Below are 23,638 nucleotides of genomic sequence, written 5' to 3'. Positions count from 1 at the left end.
TAATCAAACTTAGTGTGGTTAGGGGAATCTGTGGGTCTCATTGGCTTATGGGCCAGATGGGAGCTGCAATCTCAGTACTGATACCAGTGCTTAGGCTCCTGGGCCCTGGTGCAACTGCACCATCTGCACCCCCTCAAGCTGCGCCCCTAGTATTGTAATATTCCATACCTGAATAGATTCTCCATACCCGTGTTCTTGAGATCATAGTGGTCCCAGCACACTCCCATCGATCACTTATTCCTTTTTCCGGGGTATCGCAAAACTCAGACGACCATGTGCAATTTCAATGTGCTCTTCATTTCTATCAGCCATTAACATGACCATTTATTAGACTGATTAGTGGGCGGGCCAACATCCAGGCCACAAAACTCAGAACAGGTCTTATTCCTGTCCGGTGATGCGGCTGTACTTCCAGGGCTCCTATTCATTGAATGAATAGGGTAACAGAAGTATGGGCGGCACATGGATGACATCCGTGCACCGGCCATGGTCGCTCAATCTCATCCAGCGGCCAGTCATTTGCAAGGGGCCTAAGGATAAGTACTCACATAGCGAAACACAGCAAAAAAAATGCTTCATTGTTTTTTGACAGAGTTTTCCTTTGCGGACTTTCTGGCATTATTATACTTAAATGGAAAACCCAACATTTCCACAGGTATAATTGGCATTGGCATTTTTGAAAAACCTGTTTTTCCACTGTGGATTTTTTCTGCAATGTTTGGATGGGATTAGTCAGAATCCCATTTACTTTGCAGGTACTGTTAAATGCAGCGTTCTTTATCGCTTTGCTTCCACAGAGGCATTGGTTTTCGCAATGTGGGGCTTCATTCTAAAGAGGGTCTGTCAGAAAGAATACAATGCTAGATCATATGCTCTTTTGATTGACGCTGCGACCCCGATTAATTTTTATTTTTACATATTTTTTAAGTCCATCCACTCAAAAGGTCTAGCCCCTGATAGGTTATATGTAAATCCACCCGTTGGAGAATAACAGTTCATTTACATATAACCTTCAATAAGAAAATAGAAAAAAAAAAAAAAAAATTCCAAATTTTGGATTTTTTTTAACAAGTTAAATCATATCAAAAATTATATAAATCTGGTATTACCATAATTGTGTCAAACTACAGATTTCAACTAACGTCATTTTGTCTACAAGATGAATACCATAACAACTAATCCTGTAAGAATGTTGTACAAAGGCAGTTTTTCTGTAATTCAACCCAATTCTTTTTTTTTTCAGGTCCCCATTACATTGTAAGGTCTATTCAATGGTATATACACAGGGTTTAGAGTCCTATTTCAACATCTAATCAAGGGTACCATTACAAGGTACAAAAAAAGTATGGCTCTTGGAAGGTGGGGTGTAAAAAACGAAAGTAGAAAATGGCTTTGACAGAAAATGGTTGAGTGTTGATTACGAATATGAACAATCACGTACTTACTCATCCATGCTCCTAAGCGATCTGGTCTCCTGTTCAGTCAGTGCAATGATGAGTCTTGCTCTTGTGGCTAGCAGGGAAACTCGGTGGATTATTTCCAATTAATTTTTTCCACCATAGGCAGGGGAAAATAACAAAATATATGTACTTACCTGTGAATTGTCATATATGTACTTACCTGTCAGTTGTCATATATGTACTTACCTGTCAGTTGTCATATATGTACTTACCTGTTCGGCTGGGGATACAATGTTTTTTGGTCTCTGGTCTTTATTGATCTTCTGGGGGGTAATGCTTCATTTGAGTACAGCATCATCAGTGCTTACCCATTGATTGGCTGCATCGCTCACATTATGGACACAGCGGACATAAATGGAAACTTGCAACTGGATCCCCAACCGAACAGAAAGTTGACCATACATATTTGGTTATTTGTTATTGATGGCTAGTTTTGAGCAGGTAGTATTCGATCGATTACCTCGCCAGCATAGGAATGCGTGTAATTGGCCGAACACCAAGGTGTGTAAACGCTTCGAATATTCGATGCATTTAACCCCTAGGTGTTTGGCCAATTACACGCATTCCTATGACGCCGAAGTATTCAATCGAATACAACTCGCTCAACACTATTGATGGCCCATCTATAGGCTATCAATTTTATTTCCACAAATCACCTGTTCAGGGAGATGTTCCTTTAATGTTTACACAGCAACAATGCTCATATGTAGGTTTTTCTGGTAAAAAGCATCTTGCCAACTTCAGGCATTTTCCATCTAAAATTCCCATTGAGACAGTTTGTGCAAAAAAATCAATGTTTCAAAAAACATTCTTAGTTTTAGGAAACAGAATTCTGTATCCCAAGCATAAAATGCTTCAAATACTGCTTCAGACAACCTATTCAAAAATGCATCAAAAACCACACGGGTTTGACAAAAAGCTTCCAAAAACTCCTTCAAAAATCTGCCTGACAACAAACTCTGTGTGAACATACCATACAGTTTTTTGGTCTCGACAACTCTTTATCACATAAGACATCTTTTGACAATGCAGTCGATATATAGAAGATCACGTCACATTACATGATAAATACAGGTAGTCCTCGGCTTACAACGTTGATCCGTTCCTACACGGCGTCATAACCCGGTTTTCGACGTAAGTCAAAAACATATGTAACTGTACCATATACAGTACAGTACAGTAAAGTCTTCCTTGCTGCACACTAAATCACGTACTGTACAGGGAGAGCTGGCAGCTTGTGTTTATGCGCGAGCTGACTTTTTCTCATAGGAATGCATTGACCAGCATTGATTGGCCAGTGTACAGCATTCGGCCAATCAACTCTGGGGGTCTGTGAGGAGGCGGAGTCTAATATTGGACCACAATGGAGACTGCTGTGATCCGATCTTAGACTCCGCCTCCTCACAGATGAGCCTCCGGCAGAACCAGCGTTGATTGGCCGAATGCTGTACACTGTATAGCATTCGGCAAATCAACGCTGGTTCTGAATCGAATCTTTACTGCGAATAGCAATAGTATTCGAACGAGTACCCTAGTCGTAACCACGAAACGTCGTAACCCAAGACCGTCGTAACCCAAGGACTACCTGTATGCAAGGTACAGAGAAAAACATCTTCTTTAGCTTTATCTGATAGCTTTCCCTTTTGGCTGATGGAGGTAGTTTGAGAAGAAGATTTCAATCCCTAACATCGAAACATCCTAAGGGAGCATTCACACAGAGTTTTGGTGGCACTGATTTTGCCACAATAACTCGAGTAAACAAATAGCGCTGAAAAAAAGACCCCCATTGACTTCAACCAGCATGTCACTTATATCTACGGAAACGCCAGCAGCTTCCCCGTTGATATAATTGTAACAGAAAGTCAGCGGAGGAAAACACTGCAAAAGCGCTGTGGGAAGGACCACGATGTGCTCCAGACGCGGTTTTTCCCACAGCCCTTTATAGCTACAGGTCGTCCCATGGGGCCTTAGCCTTAAACAACTTTTTTTTTTAACATTTTAACCCTCTAAAAAAATATCCAACACTTTGCAAAAAAGATCAAAATTCTCGAAGCCGCCATATTCTGACATCTGCATCTTTTTTATATTTCATGTTTACGGTGCTGCATAAGGTGTCTTTTTTACGGGGCCAGATATACTTTTTATTTATATTATTTTGAGGAATATCTTATGTTTTGCTAGCTTTTTATTAAAATTTTTATAAGAAGCGAAACAGCAAAAATTCAAACAAGCAAAATCAATATTTTTATTTGTAGACCGAGCATTTCTGGTCGCAGCCTGTAATAGAAGCCTTCCTTGTAATGACAACCCTGGGAGTCTTAAATAGGCTCACGGCTGTCATACTTTGGGATTGCCGGCTACAAATTCACTCTATTGGAGGAAACCTATCCCATGGGCTGCGCCCATGTATTGATAGAAAATAGCTCCTTATTCAGCGCTGACTAAGTGATATGGGTGTTTTACGCCGTGATCAGTGTTTTAAAAAAAGTACTAAATCCTTCAATTCTTACTATGTCACTAAATTTACTAAGTCATTCCTTTTTATTAAGTCACAACTGTTAATAGACTGGCACTTGACAATTCTGAAGGTTTTTGTTTTTTGGTTTTTTTTGCTGAAATCACGCATTGCATCATAGGCAAGGCAGACAGCAATACAAAATGTAACATCTCTATACACATTATTGATTCTCCAACTACCCATAAATTATATGTCACAGCTTATCTCCTCTCCCTACCTGCTCAGAGCATGCCTTGAAAACTCACCCATAGACCTCAATGAGGTGCGTCACACTATTGCTGCCTATGGCTATGAGAGTGCTGTAAAGTATATTATTAAATGATGGTTAAGGGATTGTATGCAGTGAACAATGGCTTCGGTGCTATTACTTGAATAGGAGCGGTGCTACACACGTCGCCTGTCCTTTGGCAGCTTCCAGTACTCATTAGAGATGAGCGAGTAGTACTCGATCGAGTAGGTATTCGATCGAATACTATGGTATTTGAAATACTCGTACTCGATCGAGTACCACTCACTATTCGAATGTAAAAGTTCGATGCAGAACCAGCATTGATTGGCCGAATGCTATACAGTCGGCCAATCAACGCTGGTTCTTCTCCTACCTTTAGAAGTCTTCTCCGTGCAGCTTCCCTGCGGCATCTTCCGGCTCCTCATTCACTCTGCCAGGCATTGGGCCTGGACAGAGCCGACTGCGCATGTCCGCTTGTAGTGCAGGCATGCGCAGTCGGCTCTGCCTAGGCCCGATGCCTGGCAGAGTGAATTCAGAGCCGGAAGACGCCGTGGGGATGCTGCAAGGAGAAGACTTCTCGGAGGATGCAACCCGACCCTCACTCGTGGACTTGGTAAGTATAATTTGATCGAATGTTGCCTACCCCTGAAACCAGCATTTTCCCCCCATAGACTATAATAGGGTTCGATATTCGATTCGAGTAGTTGAATATTGAGGGAATACTCAAAACGAATATTGAACCTTGAACATTTTACTGTTCGCTCATCTCTAGTACTCATTCTGTGGATAGTTTATCAGTGTGAAAATTTGATTTGGGGCCGGACAAGCCCTTTAACAGAGTAAAAAGCTCAGGCAAGATGGCAGCCACATAACAATGGACAGAAGATACAATGAAAAAAACTACAATCACATTAGAAAAAGTGATACTTTTCACTGCCTGATTTTAATAAATAAATAATGGTGATACATTCTCTTTGTAGAAATTACAGGCATGGTTTATTACTATTAGTTCATTTTCTTTTAGCACCATGTTTTTTCGTTATTGAAAGATTCAATGGATTATCCTATCACTAAGATCTTTCCTACTAGCAGGGAAGAAATGCCTTGCTTTAGGAGAGCCGTGCCCTAGGTGGCATTGCCAAGTACAAATATAAATGTCTCATTGAGCGCCATTTACATCAGTGTTTTATGCAGACAGAAGGGCAGTTCATTTATGATAACATTTAATTCCATCTTATTTGTCATGTTAACATTTAAACATCTAGAGTGAGCCACGAGATTCCTTTCAGTGCAATCCAGAGGAAAACACATGAGTGTAAGGACACAGTATATCCTCCAGAGTAAATATGGAGCTTCACTGCTACTTCATTGAGGATAATGACCTTGGCTTCCCCTTCCTTCCCATCTCAAAACAAGTCAATATCTGGTTTTGTTATATGAGCAGTTAATGGGTTTCAGAAGTCAATACATTGCTTGTTTCAAAGTGACTGATGCTGCATACCTTGTAATTAAAATGGTAACGAGAAATCCGACCCTGAGAATCAGGAAAATAAGAAGAATGCGTACTACAGTCATTTGTCCTATTCTAAAGCTAGCCATAAATTCTAAGAGTTGCCCATTCACCAAGTCAACTAACTAATGTCCACTTACATGTAATATGACAGACACAGCTATCTGGGGATTAGAAATTATCAGCAAACCAACCAAGCAAGATTCTCAAACTCAAACCAGAATAGTTAAAAATGACCAATTTAAAGGAATTGCTTAGGTCAGAAATTGATGGATTATCCTTAAGAAAGGTCATCAATATCAGATTGTTTACAGTACAACACCCAGCGCCCACACCAGTCAGCAAATACGGAACCATAAGCAAGACAGTACTCTACACTGTGTAGTGGCCATGCTGCATTATAACTTGGAACGGAGTCACTTTTAGCTTGATACTGGTAAATCGCATGGTTTGCTAAACTGTATGAATGGAGAAGGTTATGGAGTAGCATTTGTGTGTGGCATGTCATTCCTGACAGATGTAGGGGCTGGTGGAATGTTGAGTTAGAGGTAAAAAGTCTCTATCAGCACAACACGTCATTGTAGCCAAAATTAGGGCTATGATCATACAAGGAACGATCCGGAGTACATGGAAGGATCGTGCCTACACTTTTCCATATGAGGAAATAGCTTAGATGAATGTAAAGCATCCTCAGCTATGTAAGCAGACATTGGTAGCATGAGGGTAGAACACTAACTCCACCTTCACACCTGCTCTCATTCTCTTCATTTTAACACTTGGCATCTGTCATGCATATTCTATGTTATTCTAACTTTTTAAACTTTTGGACTGTAACCTATTTAGTTGTTTGAATTTAAAGCCCTTTGCTGTTTTCAACTACGAAGTGGAGTCCAGCTGTTTCTTGGTGTCACCGGAGTGCACCTCTTGTCACATCAGTCAAGAAGTGCGGGAGTATAGTTTACAGATACATTCATGCATTGTCCAGATATCAGCAAAGTGTTGAGGTTGCTGAGTGTCACACCCCACTGATCTGATATCGATGACCTATCCTAAGAATACACAGGAAGGACCAAAAGACGACCCTGAGCCTGGGTCTGGAGAAGAGGAACCACGCTTCACCAAGGATCCATATCCTAAAAACCTTTATTAACCAACACTACGTATTTTGGGGTTTATACCCCTTTTTCAAGTGTACAAGGAGAATAACAGTTCTGTTTTTACAAACTCCCAAACGGTGTTACACTATGCACTGCTCGGTGCTGTCTTTTTGTTTTATTTGAATTATTATCCTAAGAGTAGACCATCAAGATCTGATCTTGCATGACATCTTTAAAGGGTTTCCATATGTAAAAAAAAGACTTGTCAGGTTCTTATCTTAGATGTCAGCATTGTGCAGTTTCTCTGTTACTCTTTTTGGAAGTATGTGACTAAATTGAAAACTAGATGTTACCCCACAAAGGTGATTGGAAAAATATTGTCATTTACTACTATCTTTTTAGTTATAGTAAGTGATGGGACGGTTAATACAAGCAGGAAGGCCAATCTGAGGGTTGATGACTTCAATAGATATTAGCATTGCTGAATAGCTGCTATTACTGCTGAATTCTGGAAAGTCAGTTTCCAACTATTCTTTAAACTTTATTTTTCCTCATTGGTTTTGACATTGACATTCATTTTGACTATTTTCCATTTTACGTTCTGTACATTTACTGCATGTCAGCTGATAATTAACACATTCCTAGATGTAAAAGTCCTTATTCTACTGGCAGACGGCTTGCTAGAATTAAGCTATTCTACAGTTCAGTAAGTCTACGGTATAGAGGCCTATACAGAGCTTTTGATGTACTGTATGAACTCTGCAAAGTGCCTGGAATTTATTTGCAAATGTTGGCAAGTAATGCATGAACAGTTACTTTTTATTAAAAACTGCCAAGGAAATACTTGTAATCATTTTGTGCATAACCACCAGACCTAATGATTTATAGGATTAAAAGTACATAAGTAAAGCCAGCACACTGAATAGTAAAGTCATTGTGACACACTGGAGCTGTTTGGCAGGCAATGGGGTTCTGTGATTTTCAGCTGAGTATGTGCAAGAAAAAAGTAAATTTACAAAATCGCTCGGCCTGGCCCGTATTAGAATTCTTTTATTATACTCAGTGAACTTAGCCTATAATTCATAAATTGCTCCACCAAAATTCATTTAGCACAAATATCCATTGTTTGCAGACATGAATGTAGAACCCATTTGTTAGGGCCCCTTCACACGGAGTTTACGCTCTGCTCGTTTAGACACGTATATACGAGTGCTTCAAAACACATCCCATTCACTTCAATGGGAGCACGCATAAAGCCGGCTTTACGCGCGCTCCCATTGAAGTGAATGGGATGTGTTTTGAAGCGCTCGTGTATACGTGTCTGATCGAGTGGAGCATAAACTCCGTGTGAAGGGGCCCTTAGGTATTATGTGACCCCAAAAGGAGCAGTGACAGGCAATGACAAGAAACCAATGAAGGAACTATACAGAGCACCTGTGGTGTAACTAAAGTCTTGTGGGCCCGGGTGCAATCTTTTGTCCAGGCCCCCCTACCTCATCCCTACAGCGAATTCTTGATAGGGATGGTTATTGGTACTAAGGAGTTTAATCCACTTTAGTGTGGTTAGGGTACTCTGTGGGTCTCCTTGGTTTATGGGCCAGATGGGAGCTGTAATCTCAGTAGTGATACCAGTGCATATGGGCCCGCTAAGGATCCTGGGCCCCGGTGCGACTGTACCCTCTACGCCCCTCAAGTTACACCCCTGCAGAGCACCAATTGATGAATAATAAAGTCAATAAGTCCCTCTTACTGGGTATCACTATCTAGAATTAAAGAGGTTGTACAAGATTAGAAAACATGGCTGCTTCATACTTCTCTGGAAGTGACCTCAGGTCTGTTATTACATGGCAATGCTAGAGCTCAGTCCTATTAAAATCAATAGGACTGAGCTGCAACATGACCATGTGACCATTGGACATGAGGTCACTTCCTCAGAAGAACAAATCAGCCAAGTTTTCTAATCCTGAATAACCCCTTTAACCCATATTACTCGGTTAGCCGGGTTGAAAAAACACAAATCCATTTACAGTTGTTGATTTCATCATTGGAGATATAATTAAACCAAAAATTAGTATTATTGTCCCTACACTGTAAGTTAAAGTTGGTATTCTCATCTCCTATCCACAAAATAGGGAATCGGTAGCAGATTGCTGGAACCTCCACTGATCACAAGATGCGGAGTGTTTTACTACCATTCTGATTGGAACAGTGTTCTGGAGATAGGTGAACACTGTACTTTGAGGTCCCATTGAAATTAAAGGAGCAGGGATGTTCCTAAACGATCTCGGCTCCATTTAGAACAGAATGCCCCCATTATAGTGAACTGTCAGGAACCTAGTAGTCACACCTAACCAACCTGGAACTTTGTTGCTTCATTGGGAAACTCTTTCTAATCTTGAAAAAGGAAAACATCAAATTAGAGCATCTTTACCCTCTACAGTGAAAAATAAAAAGTTTACAGTGCTGCTCGTGTTTCTTTGTGGACGCTTTCCATTTACAGTTCAGCTGATTCTGCTGCTTACATTTGCTCACATTACACTTATCATTCCTTCTTACTTCTATCATAAACTGAAAAGATACCGCTGTATTGAATCAATGCCAATGCTGCTGTGATCGCAGGGCGTTATTACCATATATACTCAATTATAAACCGACCCGAATATAAGCCGAGGCCCCTAATTTTACCACAAAAAACTGGGAAAACTTATTGACTCAATTATAAACCTAGGGGGAAAATGCAGCAGCTGCTGGAAAATTTCAAAAATTAAAATTGCCCGAGTTTTTGGGTGCAGTAGACACTGGGGAAGGGGAGGGGGTGTTTTGGTTGTCTGTCTGCCCCTTCCCTGAGCTTGAGGACTGTTTTTTTTTTTCCCCACTTGGAATTCAGCCTGGCTGAATATAGGGTATCTGCAGTGCTCCTATTAACCCGCTCCCAACGGAATAGGAGCACTGCAGATACCCTATATTCAGCCTGGCTGTAGTCAGATAGAATTCCAAGTGTGTGTGTGGGGGGGGGATCAGTCTCGGGGAAGGGGCAATTAGACAATTTTTTTTCCCGCTACGGCATTTACCGTACAGGAAAAATATATTTATAGATTTGTAGAGCGGGCGTTTTCAGACACTGGGATACCGAACATGTATGTGCTTCACAGTATTAACATTCTTAACAGTATTAATATGTGTTCTAGGGAAAGGAGGAGGATTTGAATTTTTAATACTTATTTTTTTTTTACTTTTTTTTATATTTTTTTTTTTGCATTTATTAGACCCCTAGGGGTCTTGAACCCCAGGGGGTCTGATCACTAATGCAATGCATTGCAATGCTAATGCATTGTAATGCACTGCAAAAATTGTCATTTCTTTTGCTGTCTGTTTAAACTGGGGCAGCTGGAGGGGGATATTAAACTATGGAGCAACTGGAGGGTGACATTAAACTGGGGCAGCTGCAGGGGTACATTAAAATGTGGGTGCACTAGGAGAGAGACTTTATATTGTGGAGTCAATTTGAGGAGAACATTATAATGTGGGGGCATATAATATTATGGTGACAGTAGGAGCAACCAATCACTGGTCTCAGGATGCATACTGGCAACCTATTAGTAGTGGTGCCACTGGTACTCGAAATTGTGACTGCTGAGGCCATTGACTGGCATTAGTGCTCACTTGAGCCACTTCACTCCTGACCTGGTCAATGCCTACAGGTGATGGAATAGAGGATCAAGAGTAGGTGAGTATTGCTTTTTTATTTTACCCTTTATGTTCCCCGCCCTGCAGGATTTTCAGTTTGAAGGAAAAAAATGTTAAGTGTAATGTCCATCATACTCCTATTAGTCTTGTCTTTAGCCTGTGTCACTTTGCTTTAGGATGTAACAAATTTGCTTTATTTCCATGGGAAAATTCCTTGTTGCCATTTCAATGTTATGGTTGGCAGTATCAGCCATTTAGCACAGGTAGTTTTATTGACATCTTGACTTCCTTTAACTGCTCACATAACAAAAATGGAAGAGGAAGCCAAGATCAATTTCCCCAGTGCAGCAGTGAGCCTTCATTTTTATTCATTTTAGTAAACTAGAATATTTTTACATAGATTACATCTGCCAGCGCATTTGTTTTAGTCTGCAAACATTTATGTATTTCATATTAGCTTCATTAATTAGATTTATGTGAGTTTAATGATCACTATGAAAACTAGAATATTACAAAATATGTATAGTCATAAAACAACAGTGTGAGTAAAATAATATAGAATTTTCAGATGATACTCCAGTATACGTAACGAGTAGATATGAGCGAAGCCGGGTTCAATTTGAATATTGCAAATTGTTCATCTTTTTACAAAACTGAACATGTAGCAAATTAAAATGGTTCCCACATTGTACTCTGGGGTCTGTTCAGACCCCAGAGTATAATAGGTGGAACCCAATGAAAGTGACAAAAATAAAAGAAGAATTCACACTCACCTTCCTCGTGACATCCGGCACTCTCCTGATGACGTCATGCGCCTAGGCCAGGAGTCCTCAAACTGCGGCCCGCCAAGCACTTCTGTCTGGCCCCGCTGACAATGCCGGCAGGCACGCATTTATAATGAAGATCCTGGGGAGCTCGGGCCAGGCCATGGAGCGCACTTCACTTTACCTATTGGAGGGCAGCGCTCCCGATGTCTGTGCGACCTGCTCTGCCTCTGGCCCACTGTTTAAAAAGTTTGAGGACCCCTGGCCTAGGGTCACTGCTATTCTTGTGATTGGGTCACCAGTAGTCACATGGGCACAGCAAGTACCATGACATCATAATGCTTGGCATGCCCATGTCCCCGCTGAAGCCCAATAATAATGACATAACTTCAGCTGTGTTTGCCTTAATAGCACTAGAAACTGGATAGATAGGTTGCTTAAAAGCTGTGACAGTGCTATCAACTATGTTTTAGGCCATTTTAAGGTGTTGTTCATATCGAACTTGTTCATTCCGAAACAAATCATGGACCCAAGCCACCAAAATCCGAATCAAAAAAATTCCTGAGAAGTTTTGCTCATCTATAATTATGAGTAATTTTTGTTACACATCTACTGTAGAGTGTGCTTTTCCTCTGTTAGACTCCGTTCTCATGGAGTAACGCGCTGCTCATTTAGACACGTATACACGTGTCAGAACGTGGCGCTTCAAAACAGAGCCCATTGATTTCAATGGGTGCCGACTTACGCGCCGAACACATTGAAATCAATGGGATCTGTTTTGGAGCGCCACACTCTGATACGTGTATACGTGTCTAAATGAGCAGCGCGTTACTCCGTGAGAACGGAGCCTTATTCCTCCTAGAAACTTATGAATAAATTGTTGGTACAAGTTGTGGGTTTTCCTTGCACACTTAGGGCTGCATTCAAGGCCCGGTCCAAGTTTGTGTGAGCCTTTGGGCAACAGAGCCTCAGTGGGCCTCTTTTGAAGCAACTCACACACCATAGCAAAGAAACAACCATAATTGAGTGTTTTGTTTTTTTTACTGAGGCAAACCTACTGGAATGGACTGTAAAGCTGGGTTCACATGGGGCTTTTTGGTCTGGATTTTGAAGCGGAATCTGCATCAGAATCAAGCTCAAAAAACTGCCTCCCATCGAATTCAATAGGGAACAAATCGCTTGCGGAAAATAGAAGCAACAGGCACTTTCTTCAGGTGAAAGTATGCAGCGCGACACCTCCCTCCCGACTAGGTCCATTTATTTGGGCCTAATCCGGAGCGAAATGCCGTGACTGGATGCCGGTGCCCTGCAGCGGCATCTAGTTGCGGCTAGCTGTTTTTTGGACCGGATTCTGAGGTGTCCTCCGCCTAAAAATCCAGTCCAAAACCCCCCCGTGTGAACCCGACTTAAGACTAAGGAAAAAAAAAAACACAGCAGAAACGCATAATGTTTTTTGTGCAGAATTTCTCAGAGAAGATTGACAGACGGACTATTATACCTATATAGAAGCCGCCAGTGTTTCCATAGGTATAATTGGCATGCTGTGGTTTACAAAATGCAAGCGTTTTCTGCAATGTGTGGATGGGATTAGCCACTTTACAAGTACTGTAAACCAGTGTTTTTTGCTCTGGCATTTCTGCCGCAGCCACAATGCTGCGTGTACGCAACACGGTGCCCCAGCCTAATGCAGTTCATTCCATTCACATAGAACCTGTTCAGATGTTGGAAAGTATAGAGGAATTTTAGGCAGACATTTGACTCAGATTTCTCTTTATTTTCTGCCCCCGGTTCATGGTGGTGGATGCAGAGCATCAGTACTCAGTTGTGGATACTCTATGCAAAAACTGAGTGGGCCCCCACAGATATATATATATATATATATATATATATATATATATATATATATATATATAAATTTATTTATATATAGCGAACTTTTGACTTGTCCCTCGCCCCCCCCCCCCCCAGCCTTACACAGCATAGCGCCCTCTTTCCTGACATCCACACAGCATGATGCCATATTCATACACACTATAATGTCCCATAGTGGCCGCTCCACACACTATAATGTCCCATAGTGGCCTCTTCACACACTATAATGTCCCATAGTGGCCGCTCCACACACTATAATGTCCCATAGTGGCCTCTTCACACACTATAATGTCCCATAGTGGCCTCTTCACACACTATAATGTCCCATAGTGGCCTCTTCACACACTATAATGTCCCATAGTGGCCTTTTCACACACTATAATGTCCCATAGTTGCCGCTTCACACACTATAATGTCCCATAGTGGCCTCTTCATACAGTGGGTTTAGCAATGAAAATCCTGGTGGCAAGTCTGACTATACCCAAAACTACATTTTAATCAAAGGAAATTCTGGAGAAGTCTGAAAAAAATGTGAAATATTCAGTCTAGAAGACCAAGACCATCATCAAGGTCTCGGAACCTCAGTGAACCACTACAAAATCCAAGGAAGAACATCTGAAGAAATATATGTCTTATTATCCCATTCAAGCATCAGTGTTCATGACACCACAATGAGTCCACTCTGATGGCTGTGTATAATCTGAGAAACACAATCTGTGTGAAGGCTGCAATTTCTGGACCAACCATGGCTTGTCGGAACTGAGCTGACAGATTCTTAGTGATTTATGATGCTGAGTTCCAGAACTATCATGGCTCTACTGTCATGTACTCTAGCATCATATGGTCATTACACGGACCATGTTTCTTGGAAAGAACATGGCTGCCTGAATAGGCCCTAAGAGGGGTAGAAATTGTACTTATGATCCAGAATGATCCAGAACCAATTTGCATGGTTATAGGGATCAATAGCTGGACACTCATAGCAACAATTTAATGGAGGATGCTTGCTGCATCAGGACAGCATCTGAACTGACCTAGCCAAATTCCCAAGTTTCTGTGTTTCTATCTCTTATCCTACATTATTCACTATTAAGGGATGTTAATGAATTCTGCTGACTTACCGATGGCACCACAAAGGCACAAAGTGCCGGTTCCCAGATCAGTTTGTTGTTGTAATATTGTAAGTAAATATGGCTAACAATCACCAAGCATTGGTTGGAAATAAAGCAATATTTTATAAATACAGTAATGAAGAACATACACCAAGAGCATATAACAAACTACACAAATAGGACAAGGTGCAGATGATGAGTCTTCAAAGCAGTTATGTCTTCATATGCTATACACAAGAATACCTGGCAGTTTACATTTGGGAATGGGACCTTTTATTTATTAACAAGTTATATATTTCTGGTCATGTAGAAGAGTATAGATCATATAACACACATACTGTTACTGTGCTTCCATAAAGGCAATGACTGTATTAACATGTACAGTACTTTGTAGTAAAATATTACTATTATAGAACTACCATAAATAGTCATTTAATAAATGAAGGAAACATACAAGTTATTACACAGAACATCAACTAATGCCACTGATGACAGTATTAATCCAACTATAAAGTCTGCAGTGCTTTCCAATGATGCTGGACTATTTGTTACACTTAGGCCTTGTTCACATGGGGTGGTTTTTAAAGAAAGTACCAAACACTGCTGGGTGAACAGGATTCCGTTCACTACTATAGAAACATGTGGCTGTCAAGGTGGTAAACTATATGTACAGTATACGTATATGTACTGTAGGTTCACCATTTACAGAATATTAAGAGGACAGGCCTCCAATGGGCCCAGGATCTAATACAACCACAAAGGGACCTGGATGTCTTAGCTTGGTTAGCCCTATTAGCAGATCATTGCTGCTGGGATGTTCCTGACACTATTACTATAAAATACACAAGAAATTTGTGCAAAATATAGCTGATATCTGAATGAGCTGGCATGGATTTTGGTTTCTGGAACGCAGGCATTTTACTCTGTATTACTTCTTATTAAAACTGATATATGAAAAGTTACAAACTTGGTATTCTACAAAAGCCTTTCTTTCACTGTTCCCTGTATAAAACTGGATGCAAAAGGTAAACCTACTATTTAGTCCAGCAACATGGAATGACACCTTAACGTGTGCTTCTTTTTTACCGTCACTAAGTAACTGCTTGTATTCAGACTTGTGGGTGAGATGTGGTTAAAATCTCTTTTCGAAAAAAACCCCCAACTTATTCAACATTGTTGCAGTTTTCCATTGCAATCACAATTTTTATATATGAAACATGATATATAGATATATATATATATATATATATATATAGATAGATATATATATATATATATATATATATATATATATATATATATGTTTCGCCTATAAAAACTGTAACTGCATTAAATTTTTGATTTTTTTATTTTTTCGCTTACACTGCACCCTATCTGCAACTTCTGAATACAGTCTAGCAAGGTTATCTAGAATGGTGACGTTCATTTTTTGAGACAGTGTCAATATGCAAATCACAGTTGTGCACGGAAGAAATTACATTATAAGCTTAAGAATAAGAAATAATGCCAATATTGTGGTTTTTTTTCTTCCAAGACCCACATTAAGATACATACTGCCAAGACTTTTTTGGCTGGAGCTGTGCTCTATACTATTTTGTAAATGAATATGTACTCTACAATACATGGCTTGAACACAGAATATTGCATTTCAAAGTCTGTTGCTTCATTTTGACTCTTGACATAAGGTAGAAAGCTCTACACTGTTGCTCAAACATTGCCATATACTCACAGATTGTTTGTGCCAAGTTCTACAGTAACCCTAGCTGAAAGCCTAGCAAGTATAAAGAGTGCAGATCCCTAACCAGATTATCACAGAAACAGAGGAAACAGAGGCTGAAAGTTCAAAATTATACATGATCCAATATCTATAGGAATGTGCATAGATAACATGCATGTAAGGATGTACGTGCATTGTTGTGCACACCCACTCCTATAAATATATAGTCCACATTACTGCATACCAAGTCAACATATAATTTAATTTTAATATTAGAGATAAGTCTTTTTCTTCAAAAATTCAACGTTTGGGACATCATCTTCCACCATTCCATCAGTTCTTCCTTTTCTTCCTCCTTCCTCTCTGATAATGATTCCAGATCAAAATCAATCTGATTTAATAGAAAAGGCAAGTTAGTGATATTGTGGAGAATAGAGCTGCATTCATTATTCACAATAAAATAATAAATATAACAGTAATCCTAGAGATAGTGAGAACTGTGCAGCCTGTCACTTCTGTTAACCAAGGTGAGAAATTGACAGTGAGTTGGTTTTGAAAAAAATGAGCACGTTATAATGGTGGATAGGAAACCTAAATATTATACTTTACAGTATTCTACAAAGAAACTACATCTGCGAGGAAAGAGTTGGTGTTAGTACATAATATCTACAGTACACATACGCACCTTAGTAGCAGGGCTATAACCAACAGCGACTTTTTTAGTGACTGCAAGGAACCCTGGTGCTGAGGCTGTAACCTTGTAGTTGCCAGGAGAAAGAAGCCTCCAATAATCGCCATCCTTAGCTTGAGTCAAAAGAAGAAAAATAATGTTATAAGAGCTACATTACCATAATTCATAATTTAAGAATCATCATAGATGAAGAATCATTAATTGGAGGGGAGGGCGCTCTAAAATGAGGGTCCACTGGCGACTAGGTGAGTAGCATGGGTCTCAGAGAAGAAGCCAACCATTTAATACATGGTCTTCCAGTGTAAATCTCCCACTATGCAGTGGCCCTTTACTATGGCTTATGCGTGGTTCACATTTGCATTGGTATTACATTCAGGGAAGTCTGCAAACAGTCCTCAAACAGAATACCAAACACAACTGCAAGAGGTGTACAGTGAAACCACACAGACCCCAGAAACTATAATGGTGTCTGTGTGCTTGCTGCCCGCACAAATCATGCAGACAGGAAAGTAGATTGTGAACTACTTTATTGCCCGCATGATCCCTGCGGAGATCTGACGGCAAGCACACGGACCCCATTATAGTCTATGGGGTCCGTGTGCTTTCTCTGGCACACCACTTGCAGTTGCATTTGGTAGTCCATTCGGGGGGTCCTCATGCGGACTCCCCTGGACAGAATACAAACGCTGATGTGAACGAGGCCTTATAGAGGATACCAAACAAGGAGCCCTGCCTATATGAGGTCACTATAGTCTAGAAGGGCAGAGATTGCTATGGACAGAGATTGCATTTTACAAACAATCCCTTAAGGCAAGATCTATCATGTAATTTTAGGATTATGAATAAGTCTGTAATGTACCCCATTCATACAGAGAAGTCTGTGTAACTTACAATCGACACAATAAGATTATATGTACACGACTGTAGCAGTTTTTATTGTCTTCAGAAATGGATCTATATTCCACATAAAGAAAGTTAGGGCCGGGGCATAGGAACGTTGCTGGAGGCCCGCCATGACAGGGATTTATCTTGTCAGGCAATTTTGCTATGGTGTTTACAGCACTATGGGGGTTAATGTCCTCTAGGTGACTGATAATATTTTGGGTTCACTTTTAGGGCAAGGGGATGGTTTGTTTACATTAAGGGGCTATTTAACCTCCACTGTCCCCCCTGTCTAGCTGACATTTGTCTTACATGAAGCTTTGAGCTTTGATCCTACCCGGAGCAGCCAAGATGTCCTCCACTCCAACGGATGAAGAAATCCTCCAGGACTCCATGCGGCGGCTGTCTGCCCTCCATGGTGCGGCATGGCTGCGGGACACACTGCTAGCAGCCTTGCCTCCGTCTCCCCCGCCTGCTGTCTCCCGGCGTACGAGAACTTCCCGGCCTCCCCAGCGTCTGAGTCCCTCCACTTCACCAACGCGTCAGCGCCGTGCCCGGAGCCCCTCTAGGGACCCGGCTGCCCTTGCGTCTGCCTCCGGTACACGTGTGCCTCGCAGGGAGGCAGCGCAGGGCCGCCGGAATCCACCTGCACGGCGCCATCTTCAAACTACTGCGGCGGGTGCCTCGGGCCTACTCCCGCAGGCCCCGCCCCCAGCCGACGGGATGACGTCACCGGCAGCGTCCCAGACGGATGACGCTGCAGCCAGACCCAGCTCTGCTATGCGGCCTAGCAGGAGAAGCAGGCCTGAAACCAGGATGGTGGAGGCGGAGCCTCCTGTTCTACCTGCCTCGGCACCAGCTCTTTCCCTGGCCCCGGCATCTAAGCGCGGCAGGGTCCGGACCCGCACTCCCAGAAGTCCTGCAGCAGCTTCTCACAGCAGGTGGGTGGAACCCCCACCCTCCTCATCTCCGAGTCTCGTGCCCCAGCTTCCTTTGGGTGGACCTCCCCTGGACCAGCACGGTGTGCGGCGATCCTCTATTGCCGCGCTCCAGGAGTCATCTCTTCAGGCCCCTTCAGGATGTGGCCCTGTCCGCAGCGTCCGTCGGACCTCCCGGCGTGGTCAAGCAGTACTCCCTTCATCGGACAGCGAGGAAGACGACGACCATGGAGATCCGGAAGCTACTGCGGCGGCTGCCTCCGTGCTCCACCGGAGCCAGCCTGGTGAGTCCCTGCCTCCCCTCTCTCCCTCACGGTTAGGGCTCCCCCCCCCCCTGAATCACTCTGGCCCTTCAGCCATTTCACACCCCTCCCTCCCCCTTGATCCTTTGTCTGATCTGATTGCTTGTGCTCGGCGTTTCTTTGATAGTTATGTTCCATCTCGTCCTGAGCCTTCCCCTGCTGCTGCTTGGGTTGCCCCGGGTCCGTCTCCTCCGGCTGCGGTGTCGTCCCCTGTTGTGGCTTCTGGGCCTGTGGCTACGGTTTCTGTGCCGGGGGAATCAGTGCAGCCGGAGGTGCCGGTCGACCCGGTTAGGCTTGATGACGCAGCCAGGGGGGAGATTTATGTTTGTTTTGATGGTCCCTTGGGGGCGCATGTGAAGCAAGAGGTGCGAGAGAAAATATGGCGTGATGAGTATATTGAAATATTTTCTCTCCTGCCTCTGGAGAAATTTAATTTGGATAGAATTAAATTGACTGAATCTACGAAGGAGGAGGAGGAAAGGCGTCGGTATCGATTGATCCCGCGCACTCTCTCTAATTGGTCTCAGGCCTTTAACATTCTGGCCAGTATTATAGGTGAAAGGGCCCCCCAGCACACTTCCGCCTTATTTTGTTATCAGGATTCTATTGCTGAGGCCTACAGGATTTATGGGGGAACTGCATGGCTCCGTTATGACGAGCAATTTCGTCAAAGAAAAGCGGTTCGTCCATCCATCCAGTGGGACCAAAAAGATATTAATCTGTGGGTGCGTCTCATGGTGGCGGCTAGACTGCCTACTCAGCCTTTTCGGTACAGTGCCGGGGTGTCCTCTGCGGGACAGGCGTCCTCAATTGTGCAACGTCCCGGGTGTTGTTGGCAGTTCAACGAAGGGCAGTGTCGCTTCGGCGGCACCTGCCGCTTCAAACATGAGTGCTCTCATTGTGGAGGATCTCATTCTGCCTCTCAGTGTTTCAGGAAGCAGAGAGCTAAACAGTCAGATGCAGCTTCAAAAAGGGACGACACCGGTTCTTCTAGAACCGATGCTTCCTTACCTAAGTAGATACCCTGATCGCCAGTCGGCTCAATTTTTGTTGTCAGGTTTCAGAGAAGGTTTTGTTATTCCTTCAGTTGTTTCTGTTTCTTGCAAACAAAATTTAAAATCCGCCCGTTTGCATCCGAAGCTAGTGTCACAAATTGTATAAGGAACAGTTGCTTGGTCGTATTGCGGGTCCTTTTGCTCAACCTCCGTCTCCTAATTTGCATATTTCCCCTTTAGGTGTAGTTCCGAAGAAGGAGGCGAATAAATTTCGCCTGATCCACCACCTTTCTTTCCCCAAAGGGTTGTCTGTTAATGACGGTATTGATGAGGAGTTATGCTCCGTGTCGTACGTGTCATTTGACAGGGCGGTGGATTGGGTGAGACGCTGCGGTCCAGGGGCCCTTATGGCCAAGGCGGACGTGGAGTCTGCGTTTCGCCTCCTTCCCATACACCCAGACAGTTTGTTTTTGCTCGGTTTTCAGTGGGAGGGCGCTTATTATGTTGATAGATGCCTCCCGATGGGCTGTGCAATCTCTTGTGCGTATTTTGAGCGCTTTGCCACCTTTGTTGAATGGGTTGTGAGGGACGATTCCAAGCTGAGCTCAATCACACATTATCTTGATGATTTTCTCTGTATTGGGCCAGCTGGTTCTTCTGTGTGTTCGGTCCTTCTAGCTACTTTGCAGCAGGTGGCGCACCGCTTTGGCATCCCCCTTTCTCCAGAAAAAACGGAGGGACCGACCACACAGTTGAAATTTCTGGGCATAGAGATTGAGTGGCGATGGAATGCCGTTTGCCTTTGGACAAACTGTGTGATTTGCGTAAGGAAGTTGATTTGTTGAGTTCTTATAGGAAGGTGAGGTTGCGACAATTACAGTCGGTCCTCGGTAAGTTGAATTTCGCCTGCAGGATCATCCCGATGGGCAGGATCTTCTGCCGGCGCTTGTCACAAGCGACGTCTGGAGTTTCCAGTCCTGCGCATTTTGTTAGGATTACGGCGGAGCATAGGGCAGATTTGCAGGTTTGGTCTTCCTTTCTTTCTCGCTATAATGGCAGATCTGTTTGGCAGGAAGAATGGCGAGATAATTCAGACCTCTCCCTGCATACGGACGCCTCTGGCAGCCATGGCTTTGGGGCTTATTTTCAGGGCCATTGGTTTGCTGGTGAGTGGCCTGTTTCTTGGAGGGAGGCCGGCTTTACTCGCAATCTTACATTGCTTGAGCTTTTCCCTATTGTCGCTGCTGTTGATGTTTGGGGTTCGCGGTTTGCCAATAGACGTGTTCGTTTTTTGTGTGACAACCTGTCCGTGGTGAATGTGTTGAACACTTTGTCTGCCTCCTCTCCTCCAGTCATTCGCCTGGTCAGACACTTAGTGCTTGCATGCTTGTCTCTCAATGTGTGGTTGTCCGCTCGCCATGTCCCTGGGGTGTCTAACTCCATTGCGGATGCTCTTTCTCGCCTGCAGTGGGAACGTTTTCGGTCCTTGGCTCCGGAGGCGGCTCTTCAGGGAACTCTTTGCCCGGGACACCTCTGGGACTTGGCGTTCGGACAGCTATGAGTTTGGTGGGTCGGTCTCTTAGTTCTTCTACGTGGAAAGCCTATGTCAGCGCTTGGCAAGATTGGTCCACATTTTGCAGTACGGTAGGGCATGATTGTTACTCTGGTGCTCCTCTTTCTCTAGTGTTGTCCTGGTTGGGTTCTTATTTTTCAGATGGTAGGTCCAAGTCTGTTGCCCGCAAGAGCCTGTCCGCTTTATCATTTTGGTTTAAATTTTTTGGTATGGCTGATACCACCAAGCATTTCCTCGTGCGGCAGGCTCTTTCTGGTTTCAGCCCGTCTTTCTCTTCTTTGGATACCAGACGTCCGGTATCGTTTAGTCTGTTGGAATCCATGTTGCCTCGGTTGCGTTCGGTTTGTACGGATTCTTATGAGTCACAGTTGTTTGCGGTGGCTTTTTCCCTAGCCTTTTATGGGGCATTTAGGATTAGTGAGTTGGTTAGTTCCTCGGGTTCAGCTCACAACGGCTTGCTGTCTTCGCATGTCCTGTTGAGTGGCAATAGTGTTACCTGCCGAATACAGCGTAGCAAGATGGATCAGGAGGGAAGAGGAATGATAGTGCGTTTGTTTCCAGTGCCGGGTGCCGTCTCTTGTCCTGTCTCAGCAGTTTCCAGTTTCTTGACAATGCGGCCCGCTTGTGGCGGGGCCTTTTTGATTCATAGGTCGGGAAAGGCTCTTTCCCGTTTTCAATTTGTTGCTGTATTCCGGAAGGTTCTTCATAGTTTGGGTGTTCCCCCTAGGGACTATAGTTCCCATTCATTTCGTATTGGTGCGGCAACCGAAGCCTCTAGGTACGGGTTGCCTGAGAATATAGTCATGCGTATCGGCCGGTGGGAGTCCCGCCGTTATCGCCTTTATGTTCGCCCTCAGTTACTATAGTCCATTCTGTATATTGTTGCATGCATCTTCTGTTCTTCTTCATTATGTGATTTTTTGCAGGTGCTGCTCCGTGCCTAGTTTGGATAGTGGGGCATTCTTATGTTTACTGGGGAGCCCTCAGAGCTGCTGTTAGACCCAATGGTAGGCAACTCAGTTTTTCGCACAGTCAAGCCATAGTCCGTTGGATTGGGGTTCGCAGGATGTTGTGGTCTGGTTTGTTGTCTTCTTTACATTTCCATTCCCAGTTAGATCGCCCTCCTAACGTCTTGGTAGTTCACGCGGGAGGTAATGACTTAGGAGTTCGTACCTCCCGTGAGCTCATCAGGGACATTAAGTATGATTTGCTGCGGGTATGGTCCCAGTACCCTGGGATCATTATTGTTTGGTCGGACATTGTCGCCCGGCTGGCGTGGAGACACGCTCGTTCAGTTTCCAAGTTGAACAAGGCCAGGCGTAAGGTTAACACCGCTGTCTCAGCCTTTGTAGCCCGCAATGGGGGCATTGTAGTGCGACATCGTGACCTGGAAGTGCCAATGAGCGGCCACATGAGTCGGGATGGGGTTCATTTAAATGATGTGGGGTACGATTTGTGGATTCTGGGCTTGCAAGATGGAGTAGAAAAGGCTGTGCGTGTGTGGGCGGACTATCATGCATGAGGTATCACGCATGATAGTGTTGGCGGTTGGAAGGTCTTGTAGGGCACGCTTCTAAGGGGAGTTCCAAGCAAATACAGGGGACCCATGGAAGGGTACCTCTGCTGATGTTTTGTATCATTATAGTAAAGATATACAGATGAAGTGGGAGTTCACGGCAGCACCACATTTTGTCTTCTCCTGTGTCGGCGCGATGCGGCTAGGATGTTGTTTTGGGCTGCCGCTTATCCTATGTGGGCCCTGCTAGACCTTCCATTTAAGAATACAATATTATTTACTGTTAATAGACTTATTGTTTAATAAATTGGCTGTTGTGGCCGCTCCTATTCCAACGTATTCCTTGTATGTCTCATTTATTTAGGGAAGGGTTTTTCTTATACGCAGTCCTTGCGCATCTTTCTATGGGGTGGGGGGTGGGGTGGTTGTGGTATTTGTGGATTACAGATATATACTTAAAATGATGACATGGGAATATCCCTGTCATGTCTGTAGTGTATCCACATGTCATCCATGATCAAGAAGCTGCAAAAGCACTTGTATATAACCATGTACATGTATGTATGTGTATGTGCCGCAAGTACAGACAGGAATAAGACCTGCTCCATATGTTGCTGATAGTTTCTACAACCCAGACATTGATCTGTAAAAACTACAGTCATGTGTATGGAGAAGAAGAAATAAAGGGGTCCATAAACCATCTGTAATTAGCAATCTGTAATTGTGGATAATGTACAGAAAACAAGTACAGCTGTGTCCATGGGAGCCTTACACA

At 43.2% G+C, this 23,638-nt stretch overlaps 1 protein-coding gene across 1 annotated transcript in view; it reads right to left on the bottom strand.

The window, feature by feature from the left end:
* Nucleotides 1-15,593: 15,593 nt before the first annotated feature.
* The window catches only part of CPE (carboxypeptidase E), a 50,369-nt gene continuing 42,324 nt past the window's right edge, over nucleotides 15,594-23,638 (bottom strand). The window contains exons 8-9 of the mRNA XM_075258053.1: nucleotides 16,652-16,770; nucleotides 15,594-16,357 (exon numbers count right to left, since the gene is read on the bottom strand). Of these exons, the coding sequence (XP_075114154.1) occupies nucleotides 16,259-16,357; nucleotides 16,652-16,770 (218 nt within the window). The 3' untranslated portion in view covers nucleotides 15,594-16,258. The remainder of the gene's footprint in view (nucleotides 16,358-16,651; nucleotides 16,771-23,638) is intronic.

This window comes from Leptodactylus fuscus, chromosome 1, assembly GCF_031893055.1.
Source record: "Leptodactylus fuscus isolate aLepFus1 chromosome 1, aLepFus1.hap2, whole genome shotgun sequence".
Taxonomy (NCBI): Eukaryota; Metazoa; Chordata; class Amphibia; order Anura; family Leptodactylidae; genus Leptodactylus; species Leptodactylus fuscus.
This window is presented reverse-complemented; position numbering and strand designations above follow the sequence as displayed.